At 43.9% G+C, this 26,726-nt stretch overlaps 1 protein-coding gene across 2 annotated transcripts in view; it reads left to right on the top strand.

Annotated features, from left to right (window-relative positions):
* Positions 1–23,384, top strand: part of tmem178b (transmembrane protein 178B) — a 103,045-nt gene extending 79,661 nt beyond the window's left edge. Inside the window, exons 3-4 of one of the 2 annotated variants that reach the window (XM_039792439.1) lie at positions 19,037–19,174; positions 22,953–23,384. In XM_039792439.1, the coding sequence (XP_039648373.1) occupies positions 19,037–19,174; positions 22,953–23,203 (389 nt within the window). In that variant the 3' untranslated portion in view covers positions 23,204–23,384. The remainder of the gene's footprint in view (positions 1–19,036; positions 19,175–22,952) is intronic. The other variant, XM_039792438.1, reaches the window with a different exon arrangement.
* The last annotated feature ends 3,342 nt before the right edge of the window (positions 23,385–26,726 follow it).

Below are 26,726 nucleotides of genomic sequence, written 5' to 3'. Positions count from 1 at the left end.
AAAACGCCGAACACCTCTTCCTTTTTTAAGAATGACTTCAGTGCCGTTCTTTGTTCTTTTCTCAAAGAAAAGCTTAACTCCAAGTCTTCCAGAAGACCGCTGTTCCCAGCAGCAGCAGCCATAAGCCCGCCCACTGACTCTATACACGATGTGATTGGCCTAACCAGAGTTTGGTTTTTCCAGCTCGCAAGTCAACAGAGAGTGCCTAGACTGACCCTGGCTGCAAAATAAATTTTAGGCTAGGCGCGCCCAGCATCATGTAAACAAACCAAAACTAAAATACTTTTAATACATCCCTGAAACAAACAGAGCACAGGAGGGTAGTAAAAGGTTGTATATTATATATGTTGCATGTTACATTTCCACTGTTTAGAAACCAAAGCCTGCTCCATATTGCCTTTTCAGTTTCCGTGGTTACTACCGCTTCTTCTTCCGCGTTGCATTGTGGGATACGACAGTAACATTTAGGTGAGCTGTGCCTTGTGGGTATTTTATAGTGGATATAGTGAATGAAATAAACTGCGGATAATTCAAACCTTTCTACAAAATGGCGAACACACTTTATAGGGAACTATTTCCGTGATAGGGAACGTTTTCTAACACAGCTGGAGACTACAAAGCTTCAATTCCGACCTTATTTGTCGATGGCTTTTCTCGATGCACAACCAGTGAAATAACAGCTGTCCCTAACAGAGCCTGATCACCTCGTGATGGATGAATGTCCTGCTGTCAGGTTCTTACCCGTCCGCTTTCTCTAAAGCACCATAGTTGACGGAGCTATATGAGCACTAAGTGAAACAGAAGGAGCCGACACCATGAAAGATAGTCGGCTCTTTTTTTTTTAAAGCCGGAGCTTTAAGGAGCACACTCTGCTATCCAATCTAAGCTTTACATTGTGCCCGGTTTGCTTATTTACCTGCATAGTCCAACAAGGTTCCAATCAGCTGGATGAACAAAGAATGCAACAATACCCAGGCAGACTAAAAACACATTACATTTCCTCTCACTACTTCCTTCAAAGCTCCATTATGCACTAGCATGCAGCTGTAATTAAAGTTGGTTTAAAAAGAGTCAGTATATAGGGCAGATAAGAGCGGGCTCTGTGTGTGTGTGTGTGTGTGTGTGTGTGTGTGTGTGTGTGTGTGTGTGTGTGTGTGTGTGTGTGTGTGTGTGTGTGTGTGTGTGTGGACAGATGTTGAATGGAAGCATCACATTAGCCAGTCCCACACTGTTGCTGTACACTGTGCAGAGGAAAGACGCTGTGTCCAGCTTCTCAGCATGGCCGCTTATCTCCTCAGTGCATGTGTCCGCAGTCTGAGGAACCAAAGTCATCTCTCTCTCTCTCTCTCTCTCTCTCTCTCTCTCTCTCTCTCTCTCTCTCTCTCTCTCGCTCTCTCTCTCTCTCTCTCTCTCTTGAATAGAAGCACAGTCTTTATATAGTGAAGCATGTGCTGACAAAAAACGTTACGTTGAGCTGCTGGATGCTGAGAGGGAAAAGACACAAAGTGGTGTTAGACATGTCTCACTTCTTACCTCGGCCCAGCCCAGTTTGTGTTTGATTTACATACATAGAGAAAGAAAAAAAAACTATCCACCTTGGAAAAGTCAACATTTCTAGCTAAACCCTCCTTCATCTTTCAGCCTACATTCATATGTATTCTGTATTCTGCATGTGGCGCTGACCTACCCCTGTGACAGTGTTCCTCACATTAGCCCTCTCTGGCTTGCCTTCCAATCCGAGCCTATATAATAATAAACAATAATAATTCAGTCTTATATTCTCTACAGCTTAATTAACAAATGGCCAGATATCGAGGCCCTGGTGCAAAGATTAGCCCCTACTGGACTCTTCATTTATAACATTACTGCCTACTACTTCACAAAAATGTAAACGCTTGTAAAATGTAAAACGTAAATACACTGCAACTTAGTGGACATTCTGAACTCTATTCTGAGCTCTATAACTGTAAACTGATATTAATAAGCTTTGACTTACATTATAAAATACACCTTCAGTTGGGTGTTGTAATAAGCGCTGGCATACGGGTAGGAGACTCCATCAGAATCTTTTCCTCACTCCGAGGACCCCCTAGGGGTCCTGGACCCCCTGTTGAAGATCTCTGCTTCAGGGATAAAAGCAGCAGTTAGAGCCAGAGCTGGAGCCTGAAGCTCCAGAGAGTCCTGGACCAGGGGCCATTCTAGGATCAGAGCTTTAGGAGTGCCTGGAACCCTTTGGTGTCTGGAAAGTCGTTCTTTTTAAACATTATTTAAGTGTGCTAACTGTGCATTTTAACATCATTTCGACCATCATGGTAGGGGTAACACTAGTTTAGCTTTGCCAGACCATTCACATGGAGCGGAGCGGAGGAGGGTCTGGCTAGTCCACACAGCATTCTGGGATGGGAGAAAAACCTGCTCTGGTTTATTGGCAATCACAATCTTCATGGGCGGTGCTAAGCTCCACACAGAGCCGCTGTCGTGCAACAGAAAACTCAGATTGGACAGATAGTCTAGCTAGCTGTCTGGATTTACCCTGCAGAGATCTGAGGAGCAGTTAACCATAGTCCTCACAAATCCACCGGAGGTTAGAACGCCAACACAAAGAAAGAGGAAGGAAACAGAAAAGACATGCATCCAGCGGAATTTCACTGGAGCAATCCCAGAAGTGGGACGTCATGATATAGACTATGGAAACACTGAGTTTTAAACCAAAACGTAGCAGTGTAATTGTAGCCTGAGATTAAAGTCAGAATTCTGACATACATCCATGCCTCTAAGGCTTTTGCCATTTCTGTTAATAATGTTGTTCAGTGGAGCAGCACATTGCACAACAGCAACAGTAACCCTGGAGTCTCCAGGCCCCCTGTGGGTCTGCGCCTTTCAGTGTTTAAAGGATTTTGAAATGAATTGTAATAACTAACATTATTATACAGGTGCCTTTTGTATTTAGTATAAGATCATGCAAAGACACAATTTCAACAGTACTTGGCAAGTCATGATTCTATGACAAATAGTGATCATTAACACAAGTGAACTTTTGTGATCCTGGAACATATCAACCTACCCAACCATAAGCAGTGTGACAGGCGGTGACATCCGTCACATCATCAGTTCATCTCCCCTGGAGCTGAGAGGGAAAAGTCTATTTCTTTGCCCTGTGTCTCCTTAATCTAGCTCTCACAATTTAAGAAGTAATTACTTTCACCATCTTCATCCTGCCACTGTTCCTCTTCTCTCCTCACTCCTTGTTAGCGCCAGCCGGCATGCTATTAAGATAAAATCACAAAGTATTCCAGACGTTCCTTAGTGACAGGATGAGTGGTGGAAATGAAGCACTTGAGGCCTTCAGGTTCACGCTAGATTAATGCCAAAAAGAAGAGGGTCCTCTCAGTAACTGTACAGGGTGTTCTCTTGTCCTTGAAGACTAGTTTGATTTTTAGATCTTCATGTTTAAAAATGAAGGCCATTTTGGTGGTGTGCACTTGATCATGGTGATGTTAGGGTTAGAGTTGGCTTTAGGGGGAAAGAGTTAGGGAAACAGGTTAGGGTTAACTTGTGTTTGACGGTTTAATTTACAAATGCCATGCATACCAAGGTTTGGATTGTAGGCATTTGGTCACTAATGGACCTTGGCTGTAACAAATGTAGCCAATTAACATGATCCATGTTACATTTATTACTTCTCATTATTCTACAATCCTTTTTACACTGATTCAAGTTACTCTTTCATTTCTTATATTCATGTTTTATTGTGCAATATTTTATTCCTTATCTTAACTTGCACTACTTTCTGTTTAGATTCTAATTTTGTGTAACAAGCACTGCATCGACTTCAAACTGTACAACTCTGCATGAATGCACCATTCCTGCCACCACCACCAATTTTTTTTTTATTGGGTTTGGGCAGGCCACTGGAAGAAATTCTATGCATAGGCCATACTCGCCATGGCATGGACTCCCGTTATCCAGTAGGAGAATGACTTTTAACAGCCGGCTTTCATTTCAGCCACGTTCATATCCCTGCATGAGAAATTGCAGCTGGCTCATTGGTTTGAATGGAGCCAGTTAAAGGAGGCAGCGTGGGTGCCAATGCAGACGGCTCTGGCGAAATAATTCAGGTTTACGTGGCAAACAAATATGAATCATTGATCGTAATGATCGTTATGATCCCTGGCCGTTCCTTCGTGGGATTGGCTCTTGACCAACACCTTGGTTGCGTGACAAAGGTCTTTTCTAAAACTAATGATTTCATGAAGACTTCCTGTACTCGTGTCCTCCAGAGGATAAACCCTGTTTTTTGTGACCCACTGATCTTTTCATGCGCACCACTGGCAGATTGTTGTGAACCTTTGCTATTCTTGCTCTATTTAGGCCTCTTTTACATCAACTTTGGTGAAGAGGGTTTCTGTTTTGGTCAAATCATTCAGCACTGTGTAGTTATCTCTTGACATTTCACTTTATTGTAAACACAGCTGACTGTCACAGTGAAATCATTTGAATGTGGTTTCACCTTTTGCGAAAGGACGTATTATTGTATTTAAAGCGAGGAACGGAATGTGAGTTAACCAAAACCATCATGTCATTTCCTCGCCCTGTTCCTATCGCTGCCCAAGCTCTTAGCTCTGCACATCCCCAGCTAAATGAGCGACACTCTCATTTCCGTGCTCAGAGCGTCTAGATATTAATGGCTAAGAGCTTTTAGTATCTCTCTGTCTCTCTCTCTCTCTTTTTTTTTTTTTTTTTTTTTTTTCTTCCAGCTCTGCCTTTCCCTGTTTCCACCGCCTCTCCTTCCCTCCTGCTTTCTGTTCTGCCTGTGAATCATTCAAGCAGTTTCCGGGGTCCAGGCTGGACGTCGCACGCTCAACAACTTAGCATCGGCCCTGGATAAGATTAGGAAAATCTTCCCTAAAATAAAAACCGAGTCCGACAAGTCCCATTTTATTGGCAGTACCAGTAGAGTGGCCCGTCAAAGGGAATCACAACAGCCATAAAGACAGCTCCATGCTACAGCAACAGTTTAATGATGCTGTGCAGTGATTGGCTGTCAAGCGCCTCTGCTCCATCTGCAGCGTGCAGTCCTCCTTTAGATGGAGAATCATATTGTACATTAGCAGATGAATGTGTCTCACAGCTTGGCAGGGGAGGGATTCGACATCCTGAGGCACCAGATTGGACAATTTCCTTTTTCTCTTTGCCAGCAGGTTTCTTTCTCAGTTTTATGATCATTAAAATGCTTTGAGATATAAATTCATTTAGCAGAAGCTGCTGATTTCCATCTCTTTATACGATTGTAGTTCCTGACCTTGATTTATAGAAATCATTACCCTGCTCATACAGTTTTTGTCACCCATTAAAGCTGGTAAAATAGCTTAGAAGTGACGAATGACTGATGAAGATGCTGTCCTGATTCCAAGCATATTCATCACAGATAGAGGGGACTGACCCCTAGACCCCTATCCGGCGGCGCCGCTGCCAGCGATCGCCATCACTCAAGACAATGCTTGTGATTCCCCCAGCTGTGGAACGGCTGCGGACCGGCTCCGCTGCGTGCCGGCTGCGTGCGCCGCCGTCCGTCAACACCCACCAGGTCTGGATTTGTTGCGGAACGGCTGCGGCCATGACTGACAGCTGATGTCACGAGGACCCACGAGATCTCGCGACTTCACGTATGATCGCGCAATAGAACAGGATGAAGTTTCTATAAACAGAACCACAAAACCAACTACAGTTAACTTCATGCCTGTCTCCGCCAATTATGACGTTTTAAAGGTGTAGTGCAGGGAAATATGATCGTGAGCACGGTGTATTTTATTTTGGAAAATAACCGGATGTTTTATTTTGTTTCTGTGCTTGACTTCCTGTCCCGCACTATCTGCCGTGTGCTGAATTTCTGCGGAGCTCTCCAGCGTCCGGCAACAATAGAAGCTCTGTGTATCAGCTCCGGAGGGCTGCGGACCGCCTGGAGCTGGGACGCAGTCGGAACGCAGCAGTTCTGCAGTCAGTGGAAATACACACACTGACTTTAATGGAAACCTAATGACTCCGCCGCCGTTCCGGAGCGGATCCGCAGCCGTTCCGCAGTTGGTGGAAACTGGGGGCCAGAAGCGTTCCAGACGCAGCCCTCAGCTCTGCTAAAAAATAAGCACCAGGTCTAATTTTGACAAAACCGCGGGGCGTTCAACAGGCCGGGCAGGGAGTGGAAGGGCTAGAGAATCCAGTCAATTTTCTAAATAAACTCCCTGTGCAGACTCCCGATTGTATATCACATGACTACACTATTTTAACAACTAAAACAACGCCTCAGATCTTTGATCCGTGTTCATAACTGGTCTAAAAGAAAGAAACCATTGAACTATGTAGACTACTTACTTTTGTGGTAGACACACAAATATCAAGAAAAAATGACCAAAACAATGAAATCTTTGCGTTGGGCGGTGAAGACGCTCCGCTTCTGGGACACGGTTTGGTATGTGGTGTGGTTATGACACATGGTGGATGATGGGACCAAACTACGGCGCTGAGAGTTGGCTTTACTGAGAGAGCTGAATGACAGCTGCTGGCCCCGGCCTGGACCTCCGGGTGGACCCGTGGTGTCCTCTTGCCTCCTGTCCTCCCAGCATCCAGCTCAGAGCAGCAGCTCCTGGCGGACCTGCGTGTGGACATGGCTGTCAGTGATAATTCCCCGTCCTCCCTCAGTATGCGCTCCGCCAGCTCCCTGGGCCCCTGACTCACCCTGCAGGGCTGCTCACACCGCCGCTGACTGACACGCCGTGAAATCACCCATATGGCGCCCACAGCAGAGGAAAACTACGGTGCCACAAATGCCACAGGGCCCGTTGTAAGGGCTTCCTCAGCAAATAGCACATATGTTTAAAGACATCCACTATGCTCTCGCTGCTGCCAACTCAGCCCATCACACCCACCTTTCCCTCCTCCCTGCTATCTTGTATAATTTGATTTTCCCAGCCCATTGTTTTCTCCCCAGTGGCAGTTTGCATGGGATAATGAAATTAAGCTCTATTCCTACTCCCCAATGAGCTATTGGCTGCAGGCAGCCTTTGTGACAGCAGCAAAACCTCAGCAAATCTCCATCTCACTGAAACCTCCTTCTCTACCAACACCTCTTACAGACACTCTCTGATCCCAGAAAACATGTGCACAGGTGGGCCTCTTGACATCACAGTACAGTATTGGGCTTAGCTCTACATGGCCAATCAGACCTGAGCTTTGGCCTGCAAAAGTTATTCAGATTCCCATAATTAAGAGTAGATTCTCAGACCAGTCTGCCTTAAAGGGTCATTCCTGTTTATTGCGGCTTACTATCAGTAACATTGCACTCACCACTTGATTAGCTGAGCTCTGGGAACAACTTGCATCGTGAGGTAATAGTTTCACTTCAGATCATCTGTTGGTTTGTTTCCAATCAATTCCAAATGTTTCCAACCATCATCTGACTCCTCTGGCTTGTTTTTTAGTGATGTCACGTGTTCCCACATCTTAGAAATTACATCACATCACTGCCAGAAATGATACAAAAAACGATTAGACCTAAGTTCATTCTTGACCTTGTGAAGAGATATTTGGCAAAATAATCCAAACTATTCTTTTTTTTCTCCCTCATGGCTTTCACTTGTATCTCATGATCTTAATAAGCAGGTGGAGTTATTGTCAAGCAGTTATCTCATTGGACTGGACTTTCATACTTCTGTTATGTGATGACTACAGAGGAAGGAAGACACGTTGTGCTGAACTGGAATTGCCATTTAAATAGTCTCGCATGTCCAGACCTTCCTCCACAGCGCTGCGGAGGAGGGTCTGGCTAGTCAGTCCCTCCAGAAAAATGCGATTATGCGATCGCATAATTCAATGCATAATCAGTCAAAGTCCGCATATTTATGCGGGGTCTGCATTTTTTCAAATACGCCGCACTTTCGCCGCATAAATTGCAGATTTCCGTGCAAAATATGTGGGGCTTGCATGATTTCATAATCCCCGCATTTCCGTTGCAAAAAAGTCACATATCTTAGCAGAAAGTTGAAAAATGTTGCGTTTACTTCACGCATGAGCAGCCATTTTCCCCTGTTGCCATGGAAACGTTATGAAGTGACGTAATTACGTGACCATCATCGAAAAGCAGAGTAATGGAGGGTTTTCTCTTTTTCATCAAACCGCAGTTTTTGCAAGTTCCCGCAATTTCAGCGCATAAAATTGCATAAATATCCCGCATATTCCATCACATTCTTTAAGAAAACTTGCCGCATAATCAAGGATTTTTGCCCAAAACAATCACCAAAAAACTCAATGCATTTTTCTGGAAGGACTTGCTAGTCCACACAGCATTCCTGGATGGGAGAAAAACGTGCTCTGGTTTATTGGCATTTCTTTAAACCAATCACAATCGTCTTGGGCGGTGCTAAGCTCCGGACGGAGCCACGGTGCCTCTGCAAACTAACCCTCAGGAAGGAACTTGTTTTAGGTGGAACACGTGTACGTAGGAATTTAACTGAAGTAGATGACACACATGTGGTAAACTGCTCCAGGTCACAGATTGAAGAAGCACCGCAACAGTTGACTGTGTCCCTGCACTGTATAGGCAGCAGACAGCCAATCTGTGAGCTATTACAGACAGCACATTTTACTCTCCATCTATTCAACTGAGAAAATAACAATTCCTCAAAGGCACTAAAAGCCATTTCCCTCTTATGAAATAACATTTCATTGGGCCATTGGTCCTGGAGCAGAGAACGTAATTAAAAGGTAATTGCAGCACACAGCTGAACAATGCAGCCTATTAAGTAGTAGAGCAAAGCAGACAGACAGCAGCCTGTCATATGCTGATACAGTAAACAAATGAGCAGTTATTATCCACACGTATTCACAGCGCAGCATCAGCAATCACCAGGATTCACTGCAGGGCTTTTGTCCAAGAAGACAGGTTTCTGATCATCTGCGCCTCTTTTTCTCCAATCATTCTATTTTCCATGTGTACAGACAGGATGTCTATTGTTCTGCTCAACACTTCATTATTTCACCCATTTATGTCTAGTTCCACTTGTTTCTCACAGAATGCCATCAACTCCCACAACTGTAATGTAACAGAAGATCAGCTGCTTTCACAGAAGCTCCATCAGCTGCTCTTCTACTCATCGTAACTAAAGTCATCTGTGGCAAGATGCATTCCCTTCATACAGAGACACGTCGTACAGTATGATGCTGCTCTACACAGTGTGCTCTGATCCGTTCATATGAGACAGCTGTCACAGGTTCGCTGTCAGCACTCCAGTCTGCAGTGCAGTTTCATACACTTTCTGACTATTCCAATGAATTACATAGAAGAATGACCAAATCAAGGTTTAGCTTGCCCACACAGGCGCTTTAAAAGATAACTAATGGAGTATTATGAGGTTAATTGGAAGGTGGCCCTTGTTGCCTTTTGTTAAACTGGGCTGGTACTTAGCGGTGTGGAGTAGCAGCACTTCAGCTCACACAAGTAGGCTCCCAGAACTTCTTATTGTGTGCTGCTGCCTCCTGGTGAACACTGGTACACACACAGCCTGCCTCAAATGGATCCACAATGCCTAAACAAAATACATGATACACGAGAGCAGCGTTCCCGGAAGCCGTGCAGCTGAAGGAGTTGCTAACTCCGCCCCAACAGCTGACGAAATCAAGTGACACTTTAGAGGAAAGGACGTGTCATCCCTCTAAAACACAGCAAGTTCCTTCCCAAGGCTATTTTGCAGAGGCACCGTGGCTCCGTCCGGCACTTAGCACCGCCCATGACGATTATGATTGGTTTAAAGAAATGCCAATGTCTCTGAGGTTGGCAGTCATCTGAAGCTCCAGCACGCTACTGCATATGAAGGGAGAGTGTAATTAGTGCAACAAGAATCAGCTGAGACAGTTAACTCAACTGCACTGCTCTCCTGATCTATCCTCACACCTGTCTCACTACAGCTGATTGCATATGGAACTAAATCTGTTTCATCAGATTTTTCCTTGGGCTCCCGGATGTTAACACTCAATTTTAAACATTACATTTTGCAGCTGAATTTGGCCCTATTCAATATCAGCAAGTTGAAAATATATTAGTTGAATTTTATACATTGTATTTTGCATCTGAATTTGGTATATTGAATGTTTTAACATTGAATTTTTGATTGATGAATTTGTGACCATAGAAAAATAAGGGTGAAAATCCGAAAATTTGAAGAGTAAAATTCAGAGGCAAACATTTCAGATACATAATTTCAATGCATAAATATTCAGTGCTAAAAATTCAATGGCTTTTTAACTTCAAAATCCGATGAAACCGAGTTACTTCCATAATTGCAGACCAAGCCCACCTCCACATTCAACTTATTTTTTTTATTAAATGACGTTTGTTATGAGTAACTCTCTTACATAGACTCCTTGTCCCATTCCCTGAGTCACTGTGTGACAATAGCTCTTCAATGCCAGTTGTCTGGGATGACAGGGTTCACGTTGAACTGTCTTAACAACTAATGAATGGACTGCCATGACATTTGGTAAACACATTCATGTCCCCCTCAGGATAAATTGGATTCACTTTGGTGGTCAATTAAATTTGTGCAATACTTTGGTGACCTGCTAAACTAATCACTTTCCCATCAGCGTTAGCCTTAGCTGTACTTTCCATTAGGTGCTAATTAGCATGCTAACACTCCAAACTAAGGATTAGCATAATAATCATAAACATCAGCATGTAAACATTGTCAGTTTGAACATGTTAGCATGCTGCAACCTGTCTAATCGACTATTATTATCAACTGTCTTCTTGCTCTCTCATATAAGCCCACATCTGTCCATTGGTGCTGGCTGCGGGCACCGTATGACAGCACATGTATTCATGCAGGAAAGAGGTAGTAGTAATGCTGAGGACTCACAGGACATTGTTACCCACGGGGGACGTCTTCTAGAGCACGCCACTCTCCCACAGGGACGTGCACGGTCTGGCCCAGGACAGAGGACATGCTGAGGGACTGTCAGGGTGCAGAGAGAGAGGGCAACAACTCACCCTGACCTACATCAGTGTCAGCAATCCCTTTATTCAAAAGAATACAGGTTTAGCTTATCCCTTGTGTTGTCCTTTGGGTCACCGGGACCCGTCCAGTTTATTTGACGTTTTTTGTTGGCCTGGCGTTGAGCTTTGGGAGCTTCGAAAATTCTGCCCTATGTTAGGGTTAGGGTTACATTCCATCTGTAGTCCATTGCTACTGGATAATAGGTTGGGAGAAAGTGGGATCAAATCTGATACAAATTTAGGAAAAAGGAAATGTGGGAACATAGGGCCTAATTTTGGAAAACAAATCTTAGAAATGTGTTAAATCTGCAAGATTGTGAAGATCCAGGACTTTGCCAACAAATTTGAACATCGACAACTTCTCAGTCCCTCCCCCCTTTCTGCTGAAGTCCAAACCGTCTCCTAAGCCCCGCCCACACAACAGAGTTTGACAGAACTGCCGGCCGGCATGTCAGACAACATGTTCAATAACTAAACATCAACACAACGTTAACTTTACTCACCAACAGTAAAACGATGCTAACTAGCAGGCTAGCGTTAGCCATTTCAGCATCATATCAGACCGACCACTGTGCTAACGTTACTATCATCCTCACCAACGTAGCTTTGTGGACTTTTGACTACTAATAACCAAGTGAAAGATAAATCACTCATGGTAATTATGTTACCTGTTGAGAAGAAATGTGGCTACGTCTGCATCGTTCTTCAGATCTTTAAAATCCTGCAGCCATGCCACTTCTGAAAAGCCACTCCATTATTCACGGAGTTTTGGAAAACTTTTCTGCAGCTCGTGGGCGGGGAGGGGGGAGGGGAGAACGCTATATATGCGTGTGCCTGAGCAGTGATTGACAGGCAGATAGACCACCCCTGTGGCCCTGATTGGGGAAAATCAACCGGGAGCGGTGGAATTTTGCCAATCGCACTACAGGCTGTAGGAGGAGCCAGAGGAGCTGGATTTTTTTTTTTTTTACATAATTCATGTAGTTCTACTGGAGCATAGGGTCAGTTTCAGCAAATATGACAGAAAGTTAGTTTTATAAGACTTACCTACTGCATCTTTAACTGTGGGAACATAGGGCCTAATTTTTAAAGAAATCTTAGAAATGTGGGAACATAGGGCTGTGGGACCATAGGCACGCTCCCCAAATGGCATATCCAGTTAAATAAAAAGATATCTTATGTACAGTTGATGTTTTGACCAGAGGGTAGCGTAAGAAGAATGATTAGGATTCATCATCTGGAGACCATGAATACCCACAGCAAGTTTCACATCCCTCGTATATGGAATATACATAACAGCATGGTTTATTGAAGGAAAGAAATACAGAACAAAATGTTAAAATATGTAATACAAAGAACATAGCCGTTAGAAGGAAGCAGAATCTGCACCATGAAGCAGAACTACATGATGTGTGACAGAGAGAGCATGTGTGGATGCTCAGCCAGATGAATCCTGACTCTACCGTGTCACTGACTGTCAAACTGCTCCCCCAACGGTCAGGCCTCGCTGTAAAAGGTCAGGGGTCACCACGGTTACACTGTGTGACTGACAGGGACTTCCAGTTTCCTCGTGAAGTCAGCAGCCTCTGTGTGAAAAGTCTAAAATAATGCTCCAGTCTTTTTTTTTTTTTTTTTTCTATGCATATTTACTGGACTTTGTTTCCATGTCGAAACGCAGATCACATGGAGTGTTCCATTAGCATTACAGGTTTAGTGAGAAGATCCTCCATTAAGCACTATTTGCACCTGTTTGTCACTATTTAGTTGAAGGGTACTTTGTTGCTAGGTCACAGTGTCCCTAACTAGAGCTGGGTAATATATCGATATTATATCGATATCGTGATATGAGACTAGATATCGTCTTAGATTTTGGATATCGTAATATCGTAATATGGCATAAGTGTTGTATTTTCCTGGTTTTAAAGGCTGCATTACAGTAAAGTGATGTCATTTTCTGAACTTATCAGACTGTTGTAACTGTTCTATTATTTACCTTTACCCACTTAGTCATTATATCTACATTACTGATGATTATTTATCTAAAATCTCATTGTGTAAATATTTTGTGAAAGCACCAATAGTCAACGCTACAATATTGTTGCGGTATTGATATCGAGGTATTTGGTCAAAAATATCGTGATATTTGATTTCCTCCATATTGCCCAGCCCTATCCCTAACGGTACAGATCCATTTGTCCGACACGACTGAAGCGTGGCGTCGCGACGTCATACATCCATGGTTGATGCTCCACGCCCTCCAGCTGATTGGATGAACGCGTCACGTGGGTCTGGCTTCTCGAGAATTTCAACAGAGTAGTATTTTACGAAAATAGTTCATTGAAACGTGTTTCTGAAAACATTTTAAGAGAGAAATAGGCTTTGCAGTTGCTGAATCTGTCTTCATTTCAGATCGACAAAGGTCAGTTTAAAAGATTTTCGTCTACTTCTACATGATGGTCGCATCGTGTTCAACGGATTCATTTGCATAAAGATGGGCATCGGCCAGCTTTTTGGACGCGCAGCATTTTTTCAAATGCAGCGCCGCCTTCCCGGAATGCTATGGGGCGCGTTGAAGTCGCTTGACATCACCCATAGGAGTAGAGTGGAGCGCGGCGCGACAGAAGCGTTGCACGGCCAAATGGATCTGTACCGTTAGTAATTTACTAAGGTCATTTTTACCCAACTGCAAAGGAGTTTTTTTCAGCCCTGATTCGTGTCCACCAAGAAGGAAGGGCAGCTTGTATGTTACCTGAGAGGCTAAATTCAGGCAATATTAAACATTGTGATCAACTCAGACCTTCTCCCATGAAGATTTTTGTGGTTGGACTGTAAGAGGATGCAGTTTATTGGTCGTTAATAAATGAATCATGGTGAAACTGTAAAAGTGAGGGGGATAAAAATATAATTCTGAAAAGTGAGGGGGACATTGGAAGAGACCAAAAGCCAGATTTTACACGGTGTACTTTCACTGGCTGAGGCGAATAAACATTGGATGTCCATCACAGTGGATGCTGGGTGTAGTGGAGTTAGGATGAAGGAACGTGTACATCACATACTACATGCTCTCAGGCCAAATGTTTTGACCTCTCTCGCCCAAACACATGGTGTCCTCCCCCCACCCCTACCCCCCACTCCTGCTCCAACGAATCACTCATGTACTCAGAGAAGAGGAGTGGGCTGTAGCTTGGAGCTCTTCATATTTCAGCCCTTCGCCACTTGCAGCCAGTCGTCGTCACTGTCATTAACGCCCTGCAGAGCCCACTGCTGTCAGCCTTATTCACACACTCTTGTCTCTTTCTGTTTGCCCTCACTGTGTCCTCTCCACACAACGGACCACATTCATAAAACTGCACTGAGATTCAATATTTAACATGATGGTAAAGAAGGACTTCCTGTGGACTTCCATTTTTTCATCCCTCATAGATCTGGCACATCGTAGGAGACATAGAGAGTGTACTGTTGACACAGCTGCTTAATCTCCACAATCCCACCACTGCTTCTCCTATTCCTAGTTTTTATACGTTTTCCAATAAAATAACCCACAAAATACTTTAAAATGTGCATCTAATAGAGCTCAACAGTGACCGTCCAACTTTTTTAAAGATTATAATTTTTTGGGGCTTTTCCCTTTATTCGATAGTGACAGTGGATAGACAGGAAAGGGGGGAGAGAAAGAGAGGGGATGACACGCGGCAAAGGGCCGCAGGTCGGATTCGAACCTGGCCGCTGAAAAGGACTCAGCCTACATGGTGCGCAGGCTCTTACTGGGTGAGCTAGAGGCCGCCCCGACCGCCTACTTTTGTTAACGGCTTAGGTTCCGGAAGTGGTTTTCCCCATTCAATTGTTAAATTGACGTTTCAAAAATGGCTGATATGCAGCCAACCAGCTACGAGAGGAATTGTGCCCATAAAACATTTGATTTGGCGCAAAAAAGTCAAGGTCAAAGGTCAAAGACTGTGTACAGAAACTATCATAGGGTGGACTTAATATTGCGACGAAGACATTTCGTGTGACCATGGAATGGTCTAAGAAGTCTACAGGCCGTATGCTGCATTCTTTCAAATGATGCTTCAAAGAATAAATCACATCTAAACTTGCCATAGTAAAGACATTTTCTCTGCTGTGAACCCATGCGCCCTCATGCATCTCCCTCCATACACCGTGGGCTCCTGTCAGCTGCTTGATTGCACATCTTGAGGCAACATGATAAGGTTCAGGCTACATCTCCACCGCTACGTTTTGGAGTTTTATGCGAAATGTTCAGCCTAAAGTGATCTCTGTGCACCAAGTGTTGTTATCTCCAGTAGAAGAACTAATCTCCGTTTAAACTAACACGCCCAAACCTCATATTTCATCATCATTCTGGTATATTGGGCATAAACAGGAGGCAGCGTGGATTATTAGTAGCTTTAGTCTTAGAGAACAAGGCGCCGTGACCGATGAGACCCAATCAGGAGGAGAAACATTGGCGTCAGTGTCGGCGTTGCCAAAGGTCTGAGACTGTAACACAACCTCGCAGATTCAGAACCAAAAGGGGTCAGAAGGGTTTCCAAATGTCTCCAGTTTAGGGGCTCTGAAACACCAGAGCAGGGGGAATGAGAGGGGGAAACACCAGAGCAGGGGGAATGAGAGGGGGAAACACCAGAGCAGGGAGCAGGGGGAATGAGAGGGGTAACACCAGAGCAGGGGGAATGAGAGGGGTAACACCAGAGCAGGGGGAATGAGAGGGGTAACACCAGAGCAGGGGGAATGAGAGGGGGAAACACCAGAGCAGGGGGAATGAGAGGGGTAACACCAGAGCAGGGGGAATAGATAGATAGATAGATAGATAGATAGATAGATAGATAGATAGATAGATAGATAGATAGATAGATAGATAGATAGATAGATAGATACTTTATTGTATGTTAGGGAAAAAAACATCAATCTACTGTCATTCATCGACACTGATGGCAGAAAAAAACATTAAAAAGAACAGGAGATAAGCTGTCTTCTGAGTCTTCATGTGTAGTTCTTGTTTGATTCCCAGAACTCTTTTTTTTTTTATCTGTAAATCTCTCACTCAGTGTAACCCCCTTTCCCTTGCTCATCTGGGATTTAACGGAATTTAGGAACAGCTCTTTATCTGCAAAACAGTCCTCAACTTGAACCTGTTTCTGTTGCAAGAATTTCTCGATCTGTCGTGTATCGTAACTCTCGTCTTGCTGTCATCAAATCCTCGTCGCTGTTTAAGCCGACGTCTTCTTCCACTCTGACGGTGCGTGTCCATTGTCAGCGTCATGTCCCCGCTTCCCATTCATCTCTATGGGAGCAGCCGTGCAATGCATTCTGGTAGCGTCGCAGGGACTTTGGAGAAGCGGGGCGTTGAGTCGACCACTCCTCATTTGCATAAAGTTGAATCCAGCCAACTTTATGCAAATGAGGAGCGGGCAGCTCGACTCGCTGCCTATCAAAAGCTGACGAAAATCTTTCAAACTGACCGTCGTCGATCTGAAATGAAGACAGATTCAGCAGCTGCACAGCCTATTTCTCGCTTAAAATGTTTTCAGGAACACGTTTCGGTGAGTTATTTTCACAGAGAAAGTTTCGAAACGAGCCGCCATTATGGTCAGTTCCTGTAAATCCGGGAGCAGACAGACACACGTGAAGTGCAGCCATCGCGGTTGTAGGAGGGTGGAGCCCACTAGCGTGCAATGCTGGGAAGCGAGCCGATCCAACGCCTAAATGGACACGTAGCGTGATTGGTGTTGTCTGGTGTCACGACCTGGCTCAAGTGGTCATAACAAAGAGGGAGACTCCACTATGTTAAATGTTTAAACAATACTTAAATCAAATTCAATCAAATTAGACCAAATTAGGGAGAAAAACATGCTCTGGTTTATTGGTATTTCTTTAAACCAATCACAATCGTTTTGGGCGGCGCTAAGCTCCGGACTCTAGCCTCTGCTAAATAGTCTCAGGAAGGAACTTGTTTTGGTGGAACATGTGTACGTTCAAAAGTAGTTTTAGTCGTTCAACAGAAAACTCCGATTGGACAGATAGTCTAGCTAGCTGTCTGGATTTACCCTGCAGAGATCTGAGGAGCAGTTAACCATAGTCCTCACAAATCCACCGGAGGTTAGAACGCCAACACAGAGAAAGAGGAAGGGGACGGACATCCGGACAGAAATTAGGGACATTGGCTGAAATTTCCGCCGGCACCTGGACAGTCCCTGGACGTAGAACGTCGTGAATATAGTCGAACTATATACACAATGGGATGTGGAAATCAGTGGAGTAGGGTGTGCAGGAGTGAAAGGGGCAAGTGTGTGTTGGTTCAGCAAAAGGCAAACCTATAGGTGTAGAATATCAGCAGTTAAAGTTATATTTGTGCACGTTGCAAAAGAAGCTGTGTGCAGTCATTGAGGAAGTAGTTCAAGGAAATGTCACTGACGCATAGAAGGTTAACCTTAAACCGTTAACTATAGTTTAAGCCTTTTATGGCGTAAAAATGTATTGTGTACTAGACAGATAAGCAGAAACACAGGAAAGGTAGTTAAAGTTACACAACAGACGAGGAAGTTGCACCACAAGGTCCAGACCTTTTGTGTGTGTGTGTGTGTGTGTGTGTGTGTGCGTGTGTGTGTGAAGATAACAGTTTCTGTCTAGAAACTAGGAGACACCTCCCTGTGAGGAGAGAATAAAGACACAGGGAAAACTCAGATCAGCGTTCACTTCAGACGAGATCTTGGTGGACCAGCTCTGATTTAATGTATGTTGCCAGGGAAACTTAGATGCTGTTCATGAACCTACAATTGTGTTGTAACCTCTTATCCTGGACTCCGTAAACTTTGCTTAACTGAACTCTTCGTCTCTGATTGATCCTTGTGTTCTGGTACACTTAAGTCCGATGTAAGAAGGCCCAGTAATTAATAAATTGGAGTCAGATTTGACAGGCCTTAGGGCCTTATTTTAGACACAATTCCCTCTACATAGGACAACATAACCCAACATAACCTAACCAAACCTTGGCGTGCCTGTGGAGACAGCAAGGAGAGACAGAGGATACTGCAGCTTAAGGGCGTTTTCACCTTTAGCCTTTCGTTCGGTTGAATCGCACTAGAGCTCGTTTGTCCCGCTGGTGCGGTTCATTTGGGCAGGTGAGAACGCGGCACACCAAAAGCGGACCAAACTAGCGTACCGAGACCTGCTTGAAGAGGGGGTCTCGGTACGCTTTCAATCAAACTCTGGATCGGTTCGTTTGTGGTGAGAATGTGATCCGTACCCGAACCGCACCAACTATACACACTCCTCCAGTCTGAGCTAGTGTCTCCTGTAGTCAGGTGTGTTCAGCAATCTGCGATACAGCAACAAACACTCAAATGACACCAAAGAGGCATCACATCGGGACTCTGTTCTTTTCTCTTCGCTGCTCTGTTTGGTTTTACTCTGTGTATTTCCTCCCACTTCTTCTCTCTGTGTTTTGTCTGGACATGTCTGAACCAAAGTTCTTCAGTTTACAAAAGTCACATAATCCAAGTCATCATCAACAGCTTAGTTTGTTATCTGTGTTATTGTGGCATCAGTTGAGACTCAAACTTAATGAGTGATTCATTGTGATTTAGTTAAACGTTACAACGGGTTAGCCTAGCTGGATGTGTGTAACTGGTTTAGTGTCAGTTGGACTCAGGGTGTGGGCGTTTTTTTGCAAAGCTACGCCACTCAGTCAAACTGCATGTGTTCAGCTTTCATTAGAAGTGGACCAGAGTGCCTGCGACTCGTTATGGACTGGTCTGCTGTATTTCTGCTGGCAGGAAGTGTAAAAATATATATTTCAGTGGGCTGCCGCTGATTATTAACCTGTGTGTGTGTGTGTGTGTGTGTGTGTGTGTGTGTGGTGTGTGTGTGTGTGTGTGTGTGTGTGTGTGTGTGTGTTGTGTGTATATCCTGTTCAGTCAGTGTGAACTTGTTCTTCTAGTGATGTTTAACATCTCTGTGTTTGTGTTTCCTCAGACTTGCGGCGGATGACGGCAGGCTTCATGGGCATGGCGGTGGCCATCATCCTCTTCGGCTGGGTCATCGGTGTGCTCGGCTGCTGCTGGGACAGAGGCCTCATGCAGTATGTGGCCGGCCTCCTCTTCCTCATGGGAGGTGAGTCACACATACACACACGTACACATGCACACACACACACACACAAAAAAAAAAAAAAAAAAAAAAAAAAACAAAAGGAGGGTGGCTAGGGTGGCTCTAAAGTGTCAAAACATCTCAAAATGTTTGCTACGGATGCAAAAAGAATGCAGATAATCATGTGTAAGACCTTTTGGCTTTTTAAAATTGTTGTACACACACACACACACACACACACTCAGTTATGCTGGGCAGTGGATTAGTGCTGTGCCCTACTGTTGTATAATGAACAAGCAATTAAAAAGTCAATTATGTTTCTTGGCAATAAAGGCAGAAGAAATAGGCTCGGTCAGTGTACAGCAGCCAAATCAGTGCAAAGCAGCCACAGGGTCACAGCAGGCCCAAAACCAGGCCACATCAGAGCTGCTTCTCCTAAACACAGTCGTCCTCCTGCAGAGGAGATGGGTCTTTAATCTTTAATGGTTGAATCACGAGTAACATTATTGAGACACTTAGCTGGAAAAAATTCTGCAAATACTGTACATTTTGCAGAAAGCCTAATGCCATCAGCATCCCATTTTAACCAACACAAAAGTCAAATGTTTTGGAACTTTCCAAATCCCACGATCCAACACAAGCGCTCCCTTTACATTCTGATTGGTCAGAGAAAGGATGCAGGTTTTAGTTTTTTAGATTGATGAAAGCACCTTTTCAGAACTCCTCATATAGTCTGCATTACCAACGTGCATCTCGGCCAAACGGTTCATCTCACCTCCAGAGCTCACTCAAAGCCCCAAAACGCGTCTCGGAATCAGCTCGCTCACATGTAACACACACAGCATTACATAAATGATGAACTTTCATCTTTGAAGTTTGAATGATTTGTCACATAAATAGTTAATTTATTATCTATTTTTAATCTTCTCCATGTGTGTGTGCTGCTGCGCGTCACTGTGTGTGTGTGTAACAGGCATAGCACTGTGCACTAGCCTAGGAGCATTTTACTAATGCTCTGTTAAAATAACAATGAAATGCTGAGTTATTGACTTTAGACCAGGTTTTTGTTGGTCAATGGCGCGATCACTTCCCGCTGCCTCAAGATACCAATATGCCCAGAATGCACCTGAACGCACCTACCTGTAAGACCAGCACGTCCAGAATGCACCTGAACACACCTCCCTGTAAGACCAGCACGTCCAGAATGCACCTGAACACACCTCCCTGTAAGACCAGCACGTCCAGAATGCACCTGAACACACCTCCCTGTAAGACCAGCACGCCCAGAATGCACCTGAACACACCTCCCTGTAAGACTAGCACGCCCAGAATGCACCTGAACACACCAACACAAGGCCAGTGATGTTGTTGGTGTGGAGCTGGACGGTGTCAGAGAGGAGCATGCTGTCCAAAATGCACTCCATCCTGGACACTTCCTCCCACCCACTCCACCACACACTGGTCAGTCTGAGGAGCGCCTTCAGCGATTGACTCAGACACCCACGATGCACCACAGAGCGCCACAGGAGCTCGTTCCTGCCTGTGGCCATCAAACAACAACTCCTCCCTCGGAGTGTTACACGCTTAGTGTCCAAACTGGCTTCACAGCCCGTATCTCCACATCACATCTCAATATTCTTGGGACAATAATGTATAATTACTGCGTGCAACAATGTATCGGCTAATTGTGCAACAGTGTTATTTATTCACTGCTGCTACTGCTATTCACACTCTACTATTTCTGTTGACACTGCTCTACAACAGAACATGTAATATCCATCTGAAACAATCTTTTTAACCTAATCTCACCTGACTTCTACTGAACGATTTATTTATTCCTGTATTTTACTTTAGACACTTATTTACTTGCTCTTTTCTTACTCTTATTTTACCTTGAATCTGACTGTGAGCAACTGCAACTAAATAAATGAATGAAGTCTTCTAATTCTGATATGGAAAAGGTCAACGCTGACTTGAACACAAGCTGGCGTGCATTGACTTGTTGAATATTTAACCAAAACTATAATCTTCCCTGATCTGTAAGTGTTTCAGTATCCTTGACCTAAACTGGACTCTAAGCTAACTAAGCTGGGCTTTGTATGTCCAGCCATCCACCCTGACTCCTCTTCATCAAACATCTCCAGTAGAAGAATGTCAGACTTCCTGGATTGGATGGAATGCTGCCAGTAGACATAATCCAGGCACCAGTTGGGTTCTATCCTAAACTAATACATACGTACCTGAGTAGGGTATAAACATACAGGGTTGGATATTGGCAGAATGCAGCGGTGGAATGTAACTGAGTACGTTTACTCCAGTACTGTACTTGAGTCCAAATGTTGAGGTACTTGTACCTCAACATGAAGTACTGTACTTCATGCCACTTTCTACTTCTACTCCGCTACATTTCAGAGAGAAATATTTTACTTTTAACTCCACTACATTCATCTGTTACAGCTTTAGTTACTAGTTACTTTAGTTACTCCACTACATTCATCTGTTCCAGCTTTAGTTACTAGTTACTTTAGTTACTCCGCTACATTCATCTGTTCCAGCTTTAGTTACTAGTTACTTTAGTTACTCCACTACATTCATCTGTTACAGCTTTAGTTACTAGTTACTTTAGTTACTCCACTACATTCATCTGTTCCAGCTTTAGTTACTAGTTACTTTAGTTACTCCACTACATTCATCTGTTACAGCTTTAGTTACTAGTTACTTTAGTTACTCCACTACATTCATCTGTTACAGCTTTAGTTACTAGTTACTGTAGTTACTCCACTACATTCATCTGTTACAGCTTTAGTTACTAGTTACTTTAGTTACTCCACTACATTCATCTGTTACAGCTTTAGTTACTAGTTACTTTAGTTACTCCACTACATTCATCTGTTACAGCTTTAGTTACTAGTTACTTTAGTTACTCCGCTACATTCATCTGTTACAGCTTTAGTTACTAGTTACTTTAGTTACTCCACTACATTCATCTGTTACAGCTTTAGTTACTAGTTACTTTAGTTACTCCACTACATTCATCTGTTACAGCTTTAGTTACTAGTTACTTTACACATTCAGATTACTGCAAAACACATGTAGTTTATAAAATCTGATGTTTAATTCTAAAGTAAACTAGTCAACAATATAACAGCTACAAGTCCAGCTGAGATGATGAGACCATTAAACACACAACTGGTTGGATCCTTTACTTTCTACAATGGGAGGAGAGTTCTTTACTTTTAATACTTTAAATACATTTTCCTGATGATACTTACAGACTTTTACTGAAGTAATATTTTCAATGCAGGACTTTAAAGGTGCTCTAAGCGATGCGACGCGTTTTTTAGGCTACAACATTTTTTGTCACATACAGCAAACATCTCCTCACTATCTGCTAGCTGCCTGTCCCCTGAACACACTCTGTAGACAGCCCAGGGTCCACAAACTGCGCCAACCTGCACTACCAAACATAACAAAGAGTGTTCCAGCCAATAACCGACAAGAAGGAGTTGGGGGTGGGGGCTGGGGGGTTAGTGCGTGGAAGGGAGGGGGGGGAGGACGGGATGAGGAGCAGGTTTTGTTTGACAGTACTTCGAACGTCAACAAGAAGTGACGTCACCCAACATGGCTTAGAGCACCTTTAACTTGTAACAGAGTATTTTTACAGTGTGGTATTAATACTTTTAGTGCAGTAATCTGAATACTTCTTCCACCGCTGACAGGATGTGACCTGGAGCAGATGTTAGGGTTGTAACAGATTTGGATTTGACTGTGACAGAGGTTTTGATGTCTTCTGTGGTTGCAGGAACCTTCTGCATCATCTCCCTCTGCACCTGCGTCGCCGGCATCAACTTCGAGCTGTCCCGCTACCCGCGCTACCTGTACGGCCTGCCGGACGACATTGGCCACGGCTACGGCTGGTCCATGTTCTGCGCCTGGGGAGGCCTGGGCCTCACCCTCATCGCTGGCTTCTTCTGCACCCTGGCTCCCTCCGTCCAGCCCATACCCCGCTCCACCTGCCCCAAGTCCCGGCAGGAGAACGGCACCCTCTGCTAAAGCCGCCGGGCCGCCAGACCCAAAGCCACAGATATACCGCTACAAACAGAAACACTCTTCCACGTCTCCATCCATCCACTCATCTCCAGTCTCTCCTGGTTACAGATTTCTTTCTTTTTTTATTTGTGTGTGTGTTTTAAAAAATGGGTGTCTTGATGATCTTCTATCTTGAAAATAACCGGAAAAAAAAAAACTCGACAAACTAAAGAAATATTATCGAAAATATGAAGTTGTGCTTGTTTTGTTGTTGTGGAGCAGACAGTGAAATGAACCATGACCCAGAAAGGGTTTGGAAGGAAAATACATGGAGACACTGAAAGACTACATTTTTGGATCAGTTTTAGCAAAAGAGGGGCTCGAAACCTCTAAAGGGGATGGACGGTGGTGCTTCTATGAACTGGTCTACCGTGACGGTAGAGGAGGGACACAGGCAGATGTGGACTTGGCCTCTCGGAGCCTCCTGTGGGATCATCCAGCAGGGGACAGGGCAGACATGAACCATGTGACTCTCTGGCCTTGGTTCACGTTTAGTGAACTCCAGCTGATGAGCTCCCCCCTCCAGGTTATCCAGGAGATCCAGGGGGCCGCCACTCTTGTACATTATTGTACAGAATATTCCAGGACGTGTCATGTTGGACCATTTTCATTCTCGTGTACTGTAGGTGCATTTCATTTTTCCGTGTGTGATAATCCCATCTGGCATTTAGGATTTTATACATGCATTCCTCTTTTATTCAGTGTCTTTTTTTCCTTTTTACTGAGCCCTGTACGTTGTGAACCGACTGTCGACCGAGTGTATGTTCAGAGCAAATGTGGCGATGCTTGGCGATGATTTTTTTTTTTCTCCATAGTCATAGAGGTAAATGTGTGTGAATGTGTATGTGTGTGTGTTTGGGGGGGGAGGGTTGTTTTGCAGTCTCTATAGAAAAAGTTGTAAAAAAGGATCCCGATGGCAGAGTGCAGCCCTGCCTTGGGGATGTATAAGGGCAGAGCAAACATAATGGAGAGATGCAGTATCATGTTTAGCCCGGCTGACCTCTGCCTGGTCATGGTTTTCTGGAGTCTCCCAGCAGACCAGGCAGATAAAGAGGAGTCGTTTTAAAGGTTCAAACTCTGCACTCCGCTGCCCTGAGCTACTGAGCCGACTAGGGAAGCCTTCAGTAATTGCATCTGATGAGAACACGCTCCGCGGTTTCTTCTTCGACCCCCCGTTTTTTTTTGCTTTCACCAACAGCCAAGACCTGGCAGGGCCGACAAACAGTACAGTATCAAAAGTCAGGGTTAGAAAGGCCTCACCTTACTCAAAACACAGCTTTTCCTTTTCAGTCTAGACAAGTGTTCTGTATTTGCAAGAGTCCTCGAGGCCTCCGCTGCCAGTCAGAAGTCAGAAATCCAAACACACCCTAGCACGGGCTTAACCCTTGTGTGGTCCTTCGGGTCCCGGTGACCCGAAGGACCACACAAGGGTTATGTACTTCCGCTTATTTTGTTGAGAATTGCTCTCTAAACCCTGTCTCTTGTAAAGTAAGTAAGTAAAGTTTGTTTCTAGAGCACATTTAGACACAGTTAAAGCTGACCAAAATGCTGTACAAACAAGCACTAAGGTGCTGTATTAACCCTTGTTTTGTCCTTTGGGTCACCAGGACCCGAAGGACCACACAATATCTCGGTGCACGTTAGGGACGATGACCGTAACACAACAAACTCTCACCAGGACCAAATACTGCAGCTTCAGTCGACCAACTATACAGTCACAAAGCAGACATTTCCCCGCCATCCTCCGTTGGAACCATCTGTTAAAAACACAGCAGAGCCCCAGAAGGCCAACCTGAATCTGTGTTGTGAATAATTCCAGTAAATTACAACGTGGCTCTTATTTTATAGGCCCCTCATCCCGGTTTATAGAAACCTGGATCTGTTTTCTGGAGGAACTGCGGGTTCTGGGTCAGATCATGGAGTCCCAACCCTGTCTTTTACTTAATTTTTTTTTTTAAGAGATGTGCTTATGTTTTTATTTGTTCAGCAACTACTGTCAGACACAGCCTTTATTCTGAATTGAGACAAAGTCAAGTTTCAGTCCAATGGGACGGTACCTAAGCTGCCAGTATCCTTCATCAGAACTGTTGGTCGTCCCCCCTCCCCCACCCCATCAAGCTTGTCAGCTTTTTATGTAATAAAGACTCTTAAAATGTGCAGCCCTATCCCATATTTTAATGGTTATTCCGTTTCACCAAGCCTGTGAGGGTGGCCATTTAGCAGAAGCTATAAAAAAAAGAAATTATTTCCGTACTGCAACACATTTCTAGCTTTTCTAGCATTACCCGGCTCTTACGATTGGATAACAAATGGATAGAATATTCAAGCTGAAAATATGAATTACATACAGTCCATGGAATCATGTTCAGAAAGTGTCACTAACCATTAAAACCATGAAGTCATAATATGTGTTCCAGGGACTACGGAGGAGAAATGGCCTAACTCGGTCACATCGCTCAGTGTAACACTTATCAGTTCAATTTTCTAAGCACAAACCGACATTTGGAAAAATGGGTTCCAATATCCAATTTTTCATTTTTTTTCACCTTGATAAATAAAAAAATTGGATCTTTAAACTGTTTTTCCAATTTTCTGTTTTTATTCAGAGGATCAGAAATTTAGAAAATTACAAAATTGCGTCTGTGCTCCAATTATTCAATGCTGCAATGGTATTTGCTCCCTCGTTGCGCCTAGCTATACCCCCCCCCCCACTCGAAACCATCAGTTGCAAGCACCTCTGACCCCATCAGTTTTTTTTGGTCCATATGCAGTTAATGACCTGCATATTCCACAAAGTAGAGGAAGAGAATACCATGGCAGTATTTAATAATTGGAGCTCAGACACAATTTTGTAATTTTCTCAATTTCTGATCCTCTGAATAAATAACAGAAAATTGGAAAAAAAGATGCAATTTTTTAATTTGTCATGGTGGAAAAAAATTAAAAATTGGATATTTGAACCAATTTTTCTGTTTTTCCAAATGTCCGTTTGTGCTTAGAAAATTGAACTGATAAGCGTTACACTGACCCTCATCGGCAGCTAGTTTAAAAATAAAGAATAAAAAAATAAAAGAAAGACTTAACGTTCTAAATGAGGCCCTGTCTGCAGATGGGCGTGTTCCATAACATCTTCACTGCCCGGTTCAGCCTGTGTTTCTACATCTCAGAAATTAACTCGGTGATTGGAATTTAATCACGAAAAGATGGCTCAAACCGGACTAATAAGAATCAAGCTGTAATCCCGCAGAATGAAACTTTAATGACAAAAAAAACAGCCCCAATCTATTAGCTGCTCTCACACAACACACTGTTAACAAAACCTTCTCACTCCCAACTCACTGGCTCTTGGTCAGTGTCAGCGACAGAAAATCCACATAGGGAGGCAGGTTGGGGGGCTGGATGGGTCAGAATGAAATATTTGTGCAAATAATGCACAAATATTTCAGAAGTAGGATAAAGATAGAAAGAGTGAGTTGTACAGTTGTAG

The sequence above is a fragment of the Perca fluviatilis genome, chromosome 23 (assembly GCF_010015445.1).
Source record: "Perca fluviatilis chromosome 23, GENO_Pfluv_1.0, whole genome shotgun sequence".
Classification (NCBI taxonomy): Eukaryota; Metazoa; Chordata; class Actinopteri; order Perciformes; family Percidae; genus Perca; species Perca fluviatilis.
The sequence above is the reverse complement of the archived record's forward strand: the minus strand, read 5'-3'. Positions and strand labels throughout refer to the sequence as shown.